The sequence below is a fragment of the Chenopodium album genome, chromosome 20, assembly GCF_948465745.1.
Source record: "Chenopodium album chromosome 20, dcCheAlbu1.1, whole genome shotgun sequence".
NCBI lineage: Eukaryota > Viridiplantae > Streptophyta > Magnoliopsida > Caryophyllales > Amaranthaceae > Chenopodium > Chenopodium album.
The window spans coordinates 2,347,054-2,362,604 of record NC_137853.1 but is presented as its reverse complement, the minus strand read 5'-3'; the positions used below and the strand labels follow the sequence as shown (position 1 = coordinate 2,362,604).

Below are 15,551 nucleotides of genomic sequence, written 5' to 3'. Positions count from 1 at the left end.
TCCACCAGAACCTCCTCCGGCACCACCAGCATATGCACCGCTACCACCAGAAGCATAAGCTCCACCATGGCCGCCACCTTGACCTCCACCATAGCCTCCAGCATGTTCTCCTCCTGCACCATAAGCACCACCTCCACCACTTCCACCACCAGCACCACCACCATAAGCACTCCCACCACTTGCAATAGCTCCACCATGGCCTCCGCCTTCTCCACCTCCATATGCACCCGCATGCCCTCCTCCTGCACTATATGCTCCACCACCACCACTACCACCACCGCCTCCACCAGCATGAGCTCCAGCTCCAGCACCACCATATGCTACACCACCTCCACCACCATACCCACCAGCATGCTCACCACCCGAACCATAGACAACTCCACCTCCAGAACCACTACCACCACCACCACCACCGGCATATCCTCCTACATGATCATAAGTGAGGAGAGCCCGAGTGGCCGAGGATAACCCTAAACCTAGTAATAAGAAAAAAGCAACATAAGAGATTTTTTGTGAAGCCATTACAATGTATTGTAATGTAATGTGTTTTTGTTATTTGAATCCAAAAACCTTATGATATCCCAATGATACAAAACATGAGGTATATATAGGAATTGGATGGGGAGGTGAGGAAGCGTGTAACTTGCACTTGCACTAGCTAGGACGACTTAAGAGTGGTTGAAGCACATGGATGACAAAAGTCCATAATCCCACTAACTCTTTCCTTTTAGCTTGCTTCTACTTTATGAAGATATTAGGATGCATGTAATTAGCAATTTTTGTGTACTTTTGCTGTCTCCAACAACATTGACTTTATATTAGGATGTAATTGATGCATCTTATCATCATATCATGAGATTATATGTTAATTTCTCATTTTAGAAACTCCATATAGCATCATTTTACTCTACTATTGCTACTACTAGCTATAGCGCGCAAATAAGAAGTACAAATTAAAGAATAATGCATATATAATAACTGTTACGCGATATCTACAGAGGGTGGTGCATATAACTGTTACGCCAATCGAATGCTTGGAAAAGATGTTATAGAGGTGGTAAAATAGTACAATACGTGCAGTAATATGTACATGGTACACCGGCACCGTTGCTGTTAAGATCATTGTAAAAGACCCACCAAATCTTTGGTTAGGTTAAAAAACAAACCCTTATTAGTTATTACAAGTTTTCTTATACCACCGTCTCAATTAATTTAAATTATGATATGCTATTGAACTGAAGCAGGAAGTTCTCTCTCAATATTGTTCAATTTGTTCTATATAGTAATTATTGGAATAAGAAAGACGGATATACTTATTATAATTGTATATATTTGATATATATGTATTCACCAAGATCATCGTTGTCTCATTGATTTCTTTATTTAATTAAGAAATCGTGATCATCAAACTTATTATACGATCTGACCTTTTAGTGATTTCGTAAAATCAAGCCTACCACGGACATTTATGACAACATAAAATGATCATATGTGGTTTCAAACGGAATTATAAAACCCCGAGATGTATCCCTTAAGGTCTCAAGGCTTTTCGCCACCAGGCCCCGAAACCTCAAAATTTCCTCAAAAAGCGTGGATTATAGCCTTCAATTTTGTAAATTTTTAACCTTTTTTCGCCCAGAAATAAAAATTGCCGAGATGTTTACCGTGGACCCAAATATCCTCCGGGAGTCAAATGGGTCAATGAAACAGTCCAATATGCCCTTAAAATTAAAAGTCATTTTATCCGTTCACACTCGTAGTGAATTCGTAAACTCAAGCCTACCACGGATGTTTATGACAACATATAATGATCATATCTGATTTCAAATGGCATTATATGACACTGAGATGTATCCCCTAGGGTCTCAACACCTTTTGCCACCGGGCCCTGAAACCTCAAAATTTCCTCAACAAGCGTGGATTATTGCCTTCGATTTTGTAATTTTTTGACCATTTTTCGCCCGTAAATAAAAATTGCCGAGATGTTTATCATGGTCCCTAATACTCTCCGGGAGTGAAATTGGGTCAGTGGAACCGTCCAATATGCCCTTAAACGGCCATTTTACCTGTTCACAACTTGTAGTTATTTCGTAAACTCAAGTCTACCACGGACGTTTATGACAACATATATTGATCATATGGGGTTTCAAACGGCATTACATGACTCGTAGATGTGTCCCTTAGATTTTCAAGGCCTTTTGCCACCGTGCCCCGAAACCTCAAAATTTCCTCAAAAAGCGTGGATTATAACCTTCAATTTTGTAATTTTTTGAATTTTTTTGCCCAGAAATAAAAATTGCCGAGATGTTTACCGTGGACCCTAATATCCTCCGGGAGTCCAATTGGGTCAGTGGAACCATCCAATATGCATTTAAATGGTCATTTTAGCCGTTCACAACTTGTAATGATTTCGTAAACTCAAGCCTACCACGAACGTTTATGACAACATTTAATGTTCATATATGGTTTTAAACGGTATTATATGACACCGAGATGTATCGCTTAGAGTTTCAAGGCTTTTTAGCGCCGTGCTCTGAAACCTCAAAATTTCCTCAAAAAGCGTGCATTATAGCCTTCAATTTTGTAATGTTTTGATTTTTTTTTCGCCTAGAAATAAAAATAGCCTAAATGTTCACTGTGGACCCTCATATCCTCCGGGAGTCAAATTGGGTCAGTGGAATCGTCAAATTGCCCTTAAACGGTCATTTTACCCGTTCACAACTTGCAGTGTTTTCATAAACTCAAGCCTACCACGGACGTTTATGACAACATATGATGATCATATATGATTTCAAACGACATTAAATTACCCCGAGATGTACCCTTAGGGGTCTCAAGGTTTTTCGCCACCTGGCCCGAAACCTCAAAATTTCATCGAAAAACGTGGATTATAGCCTTTAATTTTGTAATTTTTTGACTTTTTCGCCCGGAAATAAAAATTGCCGAGATATTTACCATAGTCCCTAACTTCATCCGGGAGTCCAATTGGGTTGGTGGAACCATCCAATATGCCCTTAAACGGTCAATTTACCCGTTCACAACTTGTAATGATTTCGTAAACTCAAACCGACCACGGACGTTTATAACAACATATAATGTTCATCTATGGTTCCAAACGGCATTATATAGTGCCCCGAGATGTATCCCTTAGCGTTTCAAGGCTTTTCGCCACCATGCCCCGAAACCTTAAATTTTCCTTAAAAAGCATGGATTAAAGTCTCTAATTTTGTAATAATTTTACCTTTTTTCGCCCAGAAATAAAAATTGCCAAGATGTTTACCGTTGACCCTAATATCCTCCGGGAGTCAAATTAGGTCAGTAGAACCGTCCAATATGCCCTTAAACGGTCATTTTACCCGTTCACAACTTGTAGTGATTTCGTACACTCAAGCCTACCACAGACGTTTATGACAACATATAATGATCTTATATGGTTTCAAACAACATTATATGACCTCGAGATGTGTCCCTTAGAATTTCAAAACTTTTGGCCACCGTACCCCGAAACCTCAAAGTTCCTCAAAAAGCGTGGATTATAACTTTCAATTTTGTAATTTTTTGAATATTTTCGCCCAGAAATAAAAATTGCCGAGATTTTTTACTATGGCCCCTTTTATCCTCCTGGAGTCAAATTGGGTTAGTGAAAACGTCCAATATGCCCTTAAACAGTCATTTTACCCGTTCATAACTTGCGTTGTTTTCTTAAACTCAAGCCTACCATGGACGTTTATGACAACATATGATAATCATATATGGTTTTAGACGACATTATATGACCCCGAGATGTACCCTTAGGGGTCTCAAGGCTTTTCCCCACAAGGCCCCGAAACCTCAAAATTTCATCGAAAAGCATGGATTATAGACTTTAATTTTGTAACTTTTTAAAATTTTTTTGCCCGGAATTAAAAATTGCCGAGATGTTTATCATGGTCCCTAATACCATCCGGAAGTCCAATTGGGTCGGTGTAACAATCCAATATTCCCTTAAACGGTCATTATACCTGTTCACAACTTGTAATGATTTCATAAACTCAACCTATCACGGACGTTTATCACAACATATAATGTTCATATATGGTTTCAAACAGCATTATATGACACTGAGATGTATCCCCTAGGGTCTTAACACTTTTTTCCACCGGGCCTGAAACCTCCAAATTTCCTCAATAAGCGTAGATTAAAGCCTTCGATTTTGTAATTTTTTGACCATTTTTCACCCGTAAATAAAAATTGCCGAAATGTTTATCATGGTCTCTTATACTCTCTGGGAGTCAAATTGGGTTAGTGGAACCGACCAATATGGCCTTAAACAACCATTTACCCGTTCACAACTTGTAGTGATTTCGTAAATTCAAGTCTACCACGGACGTTTATGACAACATACATTGATCATATAGGGTCTCAAACGGCATTATCTGACTCGCAGATGTGTCCCTTAGAGTTTCAAGGCCTTTTGCCACCGTGCCCCGAAACCTCAAAATTTCCTCAAAAAGCGTGGATTATAGCCTTCAATTTTGTAGTTTTTTGAATTTTTTTCGTCTAGAAATAAAAATTGCCGAGATGTTTACCGTGAAACCTAATACCTTCCGGGAGTCTAATTGGGTCGATGGAACCATCCAATATGCCCTGAAACGGTCATTTTAGCCGTTTACAACTTGTAATGATTTCGTAAACTCAAGCCTACCACGGACGTTTATGACAACATATAATGTTCATATATGGTTTCAAACGTACGACATTATAAGATCCTGAGATGTATCCCTTAGAGTTTCAAGGCTTTTCACCGCCGTGCCCCGAAACCTCAAAATTTCCTCTAAAAGCGTGGATTATAGCCTTCAATTTTGTAATTTTTTTTACCTTTTTTTGCCTATAAAGAAAAATTGCCGAGATGTTTACCGTGGAACCTAATATCCTCCGGGAGTCAAATTGGGTCAATGGAACCATCCTATATGCCCTTAAACGGCCATTTTACCCGTTCACAACTTGTGGTGATTTTGTTAACTCAAGCCTACCACAGACGTTGATGACAACATATAATGATCATATAGGGTTTCAAACGGAATTATAAGGCCCCAAGATGTGTCCCTTATAGTTTCAAGGCTTTTCACCACCGTGCCCTGAAACCTCAAAATTTACTCAAAAAGCGTGGATTATAGCCTTCTATTTTGTAATTTTTTGACCTATTTTTGCTCAGAAATAAAAATTGCCGAGATATTTACTATGGACCCGAATATCCCTCGAGAGTCAAATTGGTTCAGTGGAACCGTCCAATATGCATGCCCTTAAACGACCATTTTACCTGTTCACAAATCATAATGATCTTGTAAACCCAAGCCTACCACGGATTTTTATGACAACATATAATCATCATCGGGTTTCAAACGGCATTATATGACCCCAAGATGTGTCCCTTAGTGTTTCAAGGCTTTTCGCCACCGTGACCTGAAACCTCAAAATTTCCTCAAAAAGCGTGGATTATAGCCTTCAATTTTGTAATTTTTAGACCTTTTTTCGCCCAGAAATAAAAATTGCCGAGATGATTACTGTGGACCCTAATATCCTCCGGGAGTCAAATTGAGTCAGTGGAACCATCCAATATGCCCTTAATCGGTCATTTTACCCGTTCACAAATTGTAGTGTTTTCGTAATCTCAAGCCTACCATGGACATTTATGAGAACATATAATGATCATATATGGTTTCAAATAGCATTTTATGATCCCAAGATGTATCCCTTAGGGTCTCAATGCTTTTCGTCACAAGCCCCTAAACCTCAAAATTTTCTAAAAAAGCGCGGATTATAGCCTTCAATTTTGTAATTTTTTGACCTTTTTTTCGCCCAGTAATTAAAATTGTCGAGATGTTTACCGTGGACCCTAATATCCTCCGGGAGTCCAATTGGGTCGGTGGAACCATCCAATATGTCCTGAAACGGTCATTTTACCTGTTCGCAACTTGCATCGATTTCGTGAATGCAAGCCTACCACGGAGTTTTATGACAACATATAATGATCATATATGGTTTCAAACGGCATTATATGACCCTAGGATGTATCTCTTAGAGTTTGAAGACTTTTCGCCACCGTGCCCCGATACCTCAAAATTTCTTAAAAAAGCGTGGATTATAGCCTTCATTTTTGTAATATTTTAACCTTTTTTCGCCCGAAAATAAAATTGTTGAGATGTTTTCCATGGTCCTTTAACCCTCCGGGTGTCCAATCGGGTCAGTGGAACTATCCAATATGCCCTTAGACGGTCATTTTACCCGTTTACAACTTGTATTGATTATCACAAACTCAAGTCTACCACGTACGTTTAGACAACATATAATGATCATATATATTTTCAAACGGCATTATATGACCCCGACATATATCTCCTATGGTCTCATCACTTTTTTGCCACAGGACCCTGAAACTTCAAAAAAATTTCAAATAGTGTGGATTATAGGCTTAAATCGTCTTAAATTTTAATGTTATAAAAGTTGCATTGGGTGTAAAATGGGCAAGGATTTTGATAAAATATAACAGAGAATAAAACTATAGCAGTAATAAGGTACACCAACTGAGGCCCAATTTAAAGTAACAATTGGAGTTGATATAAGTTGCATTCATAAACTGTATAAAATCAACGTCAATACAAGTTCAAGTTTTCGACATTTTTATAGTTTAAGTTAGAGAATTGAATATCTAACTTAATTCTACAAATGAATTAAAGTATTTTCTCCATTAAATATTACTTTTTTTATAATGATTTTGGCTTAGTCACATTTTAGTTAGTTTTTAAACTAATACCGTGGGAAACAATCTACAATCATTTTAAATTAATAAATATTTTTTTCCCACTACTAAATGGCTAGAGTAACACAATCTCTTACCTTTAAAAACATACTTCAAACCACTATTTCACTATGAGGGTGCATTGTCTCTGGTTAAGAGATGTTTTGGCAATAATAGAGGTATAAAGAAAAAGAACAAATCAAGAGGTTTAAAACGAAACATATTGACAAAAAAACAATATATTATCACATTTAAATAACGGGGTATGTGTCACGAATGAGTATAGTTTAAGAGAAAGACCAGAAAGTTATCATCATGCATGCAAGATATGTTACGTAGTCTTGCATGCAATGGTGATTGGTGACCGAGGTGGGTAGTTTTGATAATCCATTAACAAGATAATTTACAATTTTACATAGTGCGGACTGCGGAGGCCTTTTAAATTTCGAGCGAGGACAGGGATTAATACGGAGTAGTCTATAACGTCTTTTGACTTTACTCGTTTTTTTGTTTATTTTTTTGTTTTTGGTGTTTAGAGAGCCACAAGGGCGGAGTGAGAATCGATCTCAGCATCTCCTAAAATCGAAAGGAAAACTCTAACCACTTAAGCTATAAACATTTAATTTAATTTGTTGCAACAATTTGTGAATTCCAAGACATATTTGACAATACTAAACACTCTTTAAGAAAGATATAAAACTAAGTAACTAACAGCTATACTTCGTAATAGATCATGAAAAGAAATTGTGTTTATAAGATTTTCTTTTCCATTTTTTCATAAAAATATATAAAAGAGGCCAAAGATTACTGTGTAAAATCCAATGCTTGTAAACATAATAACGTAAAAATTCAATTGATGAATTGATGAAGATAAAAGATTAATTAATAACAGTTAATCTAATGCCAAGGTCTGATGAAATTATGAAAAGCAAATACGTTGCTCCTAAAAGTTACATCAATCGTTCGTGTTTCGTCATCCATGCAAATGAAGGAAATTTCATTCTATTTATCGTTTACTAGCAATGGTATTACCTACTAATAAATGAAAATGGTACTACGTACCTACTAAATTACTAATCAATGAATCATGACAAAAGCTATGTTTACGTGATAAGAATTATGACAAAAGTTATGTTACGTACTAATCAATGAAATTATGACAAAAGCTATGTGAACATTTTATTTCTAAATTTTTTTTTATATATATTATTATTGTTAATAGGTAAAAAAAAATATAAAATTATAAATCAAGCCAAATTTTATAATAACTTACATTTTTTTTCTTAAGTATAGATCATTAAACTAGTTAGATTAAAGTATATAAATAGTACATAAGTAAAAATATTACAATTAAAAATAAACGAAAGAAGTATACTTAGTCTTATATATGCAATATGAAATTCTGACCATCGTTTAATTTTGGAAAGAAAAGGACTACGTGATTGTGAATATTGGATTAAAATAAGGGGGTTATGAGTTATCCAAAAAAAATAAAAAGAAAAAAAAAGTTATGACCCAAAGTCTCAACTTAATTAGTGGGAAATGACTTTGATCATCCATGCAAAACATTTTACGTACTATGGAGGCTTTTTAACTGTGATTGAACAATATTTAGACAGAAAATGAAAATTCATTAATTGAAGAAGCAATAAGAGTATATTACAATTTTATGCAACATTTTGCAACCATTGCACCGTGACTGTTGCTTACACATTCATATATATAAACATTACATATCTATTTTAGTTCTTGCGAATTTCATTGCTATGAGTATGACAACCTCTTATTGCAAATGAGTAATAATCAGACAAATATTAAAATAAGAGCCATAAAATTTAAGCAAAAGCTAGATGAAATTGGCCCAAATCAATATATGATTTCAATCAAGGCATATATCCTCCATGAGCACCTCCTTCGCCGCCACCGGCCCCACCCCCATAACCACCAGCATGGGCTCCCCCAGTAGCGGAGCCACCTCCACCACCGGATCCTCCACCAGCACCGTATGCATGACCTCCTTCACTAGCACCTCCTCCTGCTCCACCACCACTACCGTACCCTCCTCCTGCTGCTCCACCACCATAGGCTGCACCGCCACCACCCCCACTTCCTCCTCCGCCACCACTAGCATGTCCACCAGCCCCACCAGCACCATAACCACCTCCTTGGCCACCACCTTCACCACCAACATGCTCTCCTCCAGCTCCATAAGCACCACCACCACCGCTACCACCACCGGCACCACCACCATAGGCAGCTCCACCTCCGTGGCCTCCACCTTCACCGGCACCACCTGCATGCCCGCCTCCAGCCCCATATGCTCCACCACCACCACTTCCGCCACCAGCACCACCACCATAGGCAGCTCCACCACTAGCGGCCCCACTTCCATGGCCTCCACCTTCTCCGGCACCACCTGCATGCTCGCCTCCAGCCCCATACGCCCCACCTCCTCCACTTCCTCCACCAGCACCTCCACCATAGGCAGCTCCTCCACCAGCTACACCACCTCCTTCACCACTACCACCACCATATCCTCCAGCATGCCCACCACCATGAGCTGCTCCTCCACCTCCACCACTTCCACTACCGCCTCCACCTGCATATGCAGCTCCACCACTAGCCGCACCACCTCCTTCACCACTACCGCCACCATATCCTCCTCCACCTCCACCATGAGCAACTCCTCCGCCTCCACCACTTCCACCACCTCCTCCACCTGCATAACCGCCTACACCAACACCAACATCGACACCAACACCAACACCTGAATGCCCTCCAAGTTCATAAGTGAGAAGGGCCCTGGTGGCAGTGCACATACCTACTCCCAACACCAAGAAAAAAACAACACAAGATATTTTTTGAGAAGCCATATTGAGAATGTTTGTAAGTGATGGTTTTGGGGATGCTTAGATAAATGGTATTTATAGGCATGGGATTAGGATTAAAATAGCGTGTTACTCGCACTCGACATGATAAAAAGGGAATGAATTACTCATTGTTCCCACTATACGTTACTACTTACCAAATACAAAGCATAAGCCACTATATTTTCAAGTTGTATATCTACTATTAATTAGCTAGTAGTAGTATTATTCTCTTAAGTGTAATATAGTGACAGTAAGTAGTGAGCCTCTGCTGTCTTCCAACACTTAAATTATAATGTACTAGTAGAATAGTAGTACTTAAGAAATAAAAAAAAAATAAAAAAAAAAAAAAATATAAAAAAAAAAGTGTATAACTTCTCAGTTCTTTAAAAATAAAAATTCAAAATCTCTATTTTAAATGATTTATCATCATAACAACTAAAATAGTCACGTGGATCTTGTTGAATGTGTCTTAATAAATAGGACTAACCGACTAATATACTACATAATACTTCTTTCAAAACATCAAATTTTTAAAATTTTAATTTATTGATATTTAAGATACTAATATATGAAGTTTATTTGCATTTAATCTTATAGTTAGTTCGTTCCATATCACTCCCCAATTTGGAGAAATCTAATCCTGATTAGGTAAACTTTATTTGTCCTACTCCTCATTTCTATTTGCTTAATTATACTAATACTATAGCTTTATGAGATAATGGGCATATGGGCGGATTTAATTATGCATACCCTATCTTGTTGTAACTGATCATTGTTAACCAAGTGCATACATTATTTATTAATAATTCAAATTCAAGAGAAGATAGTAGCTACTAAAATAAATTGTAAAACAAAGGATTGAAACTCTGGTACAATATATGAATATAATGTAGAACACCACCATGGCCCCTTAGCATGCATAGCATAATGTTGTTCCATCCATGCTCATATTGTCTGATAGCCAGATATTCTGGTTTTACTTCATACATATTTGTTCCATCCATGCCTTCTTCGCGTATAGTTGGTTAAGTACTTAAGTTACTTGCTTTCACATACGAACAATCTTATATCAGGTACCCCCAACAGTCCACAGTTCTTTTAAAATAGGATTAGAAAGCAGATCGTACCCTTTTGTCCAGTTTCAAGTTTACAAAACACTAGATGATAGTTTCTGGAACGAGATGTGTGCTATTTGCACATTTCTGAAATTCCTCGGTTTCTTTTTCTTTGAGAAATCTGGCAAACTTTTTCATAGACATTTAATTAAGTTCTGCAATTATAAAAGCTAGCAATATTTCATGAGTGACAGGATAACTATTTAACAGTCAGAAACTTAGAATAGTTTAATATGTGATGGTCTCACGTAGGACTAATCGGACAAATAAAAGGGCTCACAAGTCACAACAGAGCAAGTATAAACTAATGTATTGTATGTAGACTTTTCTCTTTTGTGCTATAAAGAAGATCAGAAAATTTAGAAGCAAAACGCTGAAAATTTAGAAGGGCTCAGAAGAGAGCAAGTCTGCAGTTCTGCTCTTTAAACATAATAGTAACATAGAAAGTATATGCATTGTGTCTCAAACTCTCGAGCTGTGAATGAGAATACATTCTTGGATAATAAACTACCGCGAATATCCTTCAAGTTATTGGTTACAGGGTGCATATAATTCCAACAGTACATTGCTTTCTCAAACTAGGTGGAATCAATGTTTTCCTGATAAATTGTACTGTGTTGTTTGGCTAATTCTTCTACTAGCTATAGATATCACACAAATGAAGAAGTGGCTCAATTAGCTAGTTGTACAGAGCAATGCAATAGAGAGGATTGTCGTGAAAGTTAATAGCTTCAAATTTTCACTGACTCTGTTTAATTTTTGACTGTGTTTAATTTTATTTTACATTTTGAGTACGATGACTTAGATTCTGAGTTTTCTGACAATCACAAAGTTCATAAACCAAATCAAAAAAGCTGATGGCTTCTAGCCTTCTATCTCTATCTTAAAAGCTCATAACATCTACAAGAATCACGATACTACCTAGAGTTTCAGACCAAATCATACACAGGGATGATGAATTTGCTAAACTGAGAAGCTGCAAATCTCAACATTAGCTACTGCAGAAAGTATTTTGAAGCATCTAGACAATAGCATCAGTACTCCACATCCTAAACTGCACATTGCAGCTTATAAAATTGAACATCCCTCAAGTTTATATTGACACACATTCGAGAATAGTTAATATAAACTGGAGGGATGCCAAAATCAGAACATTATGCAAAACTTTAGCCATAAAAAATTTATAATAAAGAATATTATCCCTATAAATTTTCACAGTAGTAATAGAAGTTGAACATTTTGGTACTTTATTACTGATTTACACAAATTAGTGAACAAAAGGCCCTTTCTAAAAGTCAATATTAATATTGCACTACAATCTGCACATACTGGCTTCATAAACCCATTTCAAGAGGGTATCAGTCTTGCATGCATGCACAAAGCTACACTAGTAATATCATTTTGCTAGTTGCTACCAGTACAACAATCTAAATGGTCTTAGAGTTTCAAAATATCACATAATATTCATGTTAAATGACAGGAACTGATTCTAAAGTTTGTTTTAGGATGAAGAGTACGAATAACATATTCGAAATATTTCACTTTTGCTTCTATTTTAACCTCACATGAGAAATAACACAGCTTTTCTTGTCAGAGCTGTTCTCCCAAAGGTTAAGAATAGGAAAGGTCAAAAAATAACAATTCAAGGAATCCATTATACTCTGCTCTCCAGATTGTAATTGTACAAGATCTCCACGAGATGGTGTGATTTTATCAATCTACTGAAAATGGTTTAAAGTAAAATCAGATCAAGACAATTACTTGTACATATAATCAACTGCAATCATTAATCAAAAAGTACCATGAAGTGGCTGTATGGGGAGAGCTCACGATTTCATTATGTATCCAGATCATTAAGTAAAATTATGAAGCAACTATAGAATTGATAAAGTTATATGACTCCATATAGTAGGTTCTTCATGGACTAATGAGTATCAGTTACATTACTACATGTAGTTTTGAATTTTCAATCTCATTATTACTAATGTAGGCCAAGTTTGGAATTGGCGATTTGAATTCAAGGGTAATACCCACCATGGGCACCTCCTTCACCACTTCCGGCACCACCACCATATCCACCTGCATGAGCACCACCTGCATAGGCACCACCACCTCCTGAGCCGCCGCCTCCACCTGCACCATATGCATGTCCTCCTTCGGCAGCAGCACCACCGGCTCCTCCTCCACTTCCATATCCACCACCTGCAGCTTCACCGCCACCACCATAAGCACCAGCGCCACCGCCGCCACTTCCACCACCACCACCGTATGCACCAGCACCACCTTCACCATAAGCTCCTCCATGGCCACCACCTTCACCACCTCCATAGCCTGCAGCATGTCCTCCTGCTCCACCATACGCACCTCCTCCACCACTTCCGGTGCCACCACCACCAGCATATGCTCCAGAACCACCAGCGTAAGCTCCTCCATGGCCACCACCTTCACCACCTCCATAGCCTCCAGCATGTCCTCCTGCTCCACCATATGCACCTCCTCCTCCACTTCCACTGCCACCACCACCACCATATGCACCACCACCTTCACCTGCATAAGCTCCTCCATGACCACCACCTGCACCACCTCCATATCCTCCAGCGTGCTCTCCTCCAGCACCATATGCACCAGCACCACCTCCACCACTTCCACCACCGCCACCACCGGCATAAGCACCTCCTCCGTATGCACCAGCTCCACCATGACCACCGCCTGCACCACCACCATAACCACCAGCATGTGCCCCTCCTTCACTGTATGCACCACCACCACCGCTTCCACCACCGCCTCCACCAGCATATCCACCATGTGCTACACCGCCTCCTTCACCACCTCCACCACCATATCCAGCAGCATGTCCTCCATCATAAACGGCTGCCCCACCAGAACCACTACCTCCACCACCACCACCCGCATAGCCCCCTAAATGTTCATAAGTAAGGAGGGACCTAGCAGCAGAGGAAATGCCTAGTCCCAATAACAAAAAGAAAACAACACAAGAGATTTTGTGGGCAGCCATGAGAATGTTTTTAAAACTCAGAAAAAGATGATTACCAATGATAAGATAAATGGGTATTTATAGGGATTGGTTCTTGCAGGGGAGGGCCCTAAAGCGTGTTACTTGCACTAGATTGGTTAAGGCACATGGAAAAGAGAAGTTTATTGACCCTACTATTTGGACCAATTTAAATTCCCAAGAATGTAGTTGTTTTAAACTTTTTAGTGTACTTTGTGCTGTCTTCAACATTGAATTCTCAGTGAGCCTATAATCCTTCTTACTCTCTACTCGGTCCTCCCAAGGATATACATACATTGCCTGTGTAGAGAGTTCACAGTATACATCATTTTATTACAAGTAGTCAAGTACCAAATACGAAATATGTTTTATGCTACAAGCAATGATACAAAAGCATAGAACAACAATAATCCAGTTTATGCAGTAATCCATAACAATGAAAGGCAAACACAAAGACACCTTCCTTTTGATATTTACTCGAAACTATAATCAGTTAAATTTGGAGTTTACAGGGACAAATTGTAAGTAGTTAAGCAGAATATAAATGAGTAAGAACCTGCAATATCTTAACTCCTTCACATCAACTTTACGAATAAACATGATTCGATTCTTAATAGTTAATTGAATCTTTTCTCAAATATTGTTTAGCGTAATGACTTTCATACTCAAAGAATTAATCACAGAAATGGTAATTAAGCATTCCGTGATTAAAAAAAAAAAAAAAGCCGAATCCTGTCTTATTTTTCACTTATCAGGACTCTATGGGATAAGATCCATGGCTTGGGCAGGATATATATGTTGTTCATGTCTTAATTCCTGTAGCCAATGGAAACTACATTTGATGGCATAATTTCTAAGACATATTACCAGCATGCTCAAATCTCTGAATTCAAGCAGTTTGCTAAACTAACTGCTACATACATCTCTGTTCTCAGAAATTGATCGCCTTTAAGATAACTATTAAAATATATCTAATTACATCAGAAAAAAATATGAGATATATTTTGCAATCAGTGTCACCAAAGTCAGCATGCGACAGAATGGGTTGCCGCCTATGCTTCGGTCCCCATGTGAAACACTACTAGTGAGGATTTAAAGTTTAATGGGTGCTATCCAACCAAGCAGTGTAGTAGTTTTTACACTTTTGAAATCACACACCAAACATTTTGTTTATACTATGATCTCTTCTTCTAGTAAGTCAACCAAAATCCACCATATCTTTTATTTTAACAAAAAGAAGCAGACAAGAGTAAGTGTTAGGAGAAGATCGAAATGAAGCTCAGATTATCTACAGATGAACAACAAAGATCTTTGATCTTTCCACATTGTAGCACACATGAGTACACGATCAGTATTTTTGCATTGAATAACTGAGCAATTAGTAGTTTACTAGTCATAAAAGTTTTGGGAAATTTTCAGCATGTATAATGTAGAAATGTATACGTCTCTGATGAAGGCAATTGCAGTCTTACTTGAAGCTAAGTAAAATAATCTACATAAGCATACTTAACAAAAATTACCCTAACTATAATCTATAACTTAGTCAAAATTGTGAAGGATTAGCTCTAGGAGTCTGAGGCACTCATCTGATAAGGCCTGGTAGTCAAGACTACAAGCTTTAGTGCCTCCCGCCTTCTATACAACCAAAAAAATGTAAAGCATTTTGATGCAACCTCCATTATTGACTTTAATCAGCACCCTTATGTTCTAAGGGAATAACCCCAAAAAGGGGGCGAAAAAGTTCAACACTTTTCTCCTACAGCTAGTAAGGGTAC

The 15,551-nt window shown here is 38.0% G+C and overlaps 1 protein-coding gene across 1 annotated transcript; it reads right to left on the bottom strand.

Moving 5' to 3' along the window:
• Positions 1-8,388: 8,388 nt before the first annotated feature.
• LOC145597501 (uncharacterized) lies at positions 8,389-13,811 on the bottom strand. Its single transcript, XM_081653686.1, has 2 exons — positions 12,951-13,811; positions 8,389-9,071 (listed from the first exon to the last, which is right to left on the bottom strand). The coding sequence occupies exons 1-2, from the start codon at positions 13,777-13,779 to the stop codon at positions 8,662-8,664; spliced, it is 1,239 nt and encodes a 412-aa protein (XP_081509812.1). The 5' UTR covers positions 13,780-13,811; the 3' UTR covers positions 8,389-8,661.
• Between the last annotated feature and the right edge of the window lie 1,740 nt (positions 13,812-15,551).

Bases quoted from the DNA above. Each gene is read 5' to 3' on its own strand.
- LOC145597501 (XM_081653686.1), bottom strand. From the start codon at position 13,779: ATGGCTGCCCACAAAATCTCTTGTGTTGTTTTCTTTTTGTTATTGGGA. The intron at 9,072-12,950 runs GTGGAGGAGGAG...GCGGGCATGCAG, and splicing joins TGCAGGTGGTGGATATGGAA to GTGGTGCCGGTGAAGGTGGA.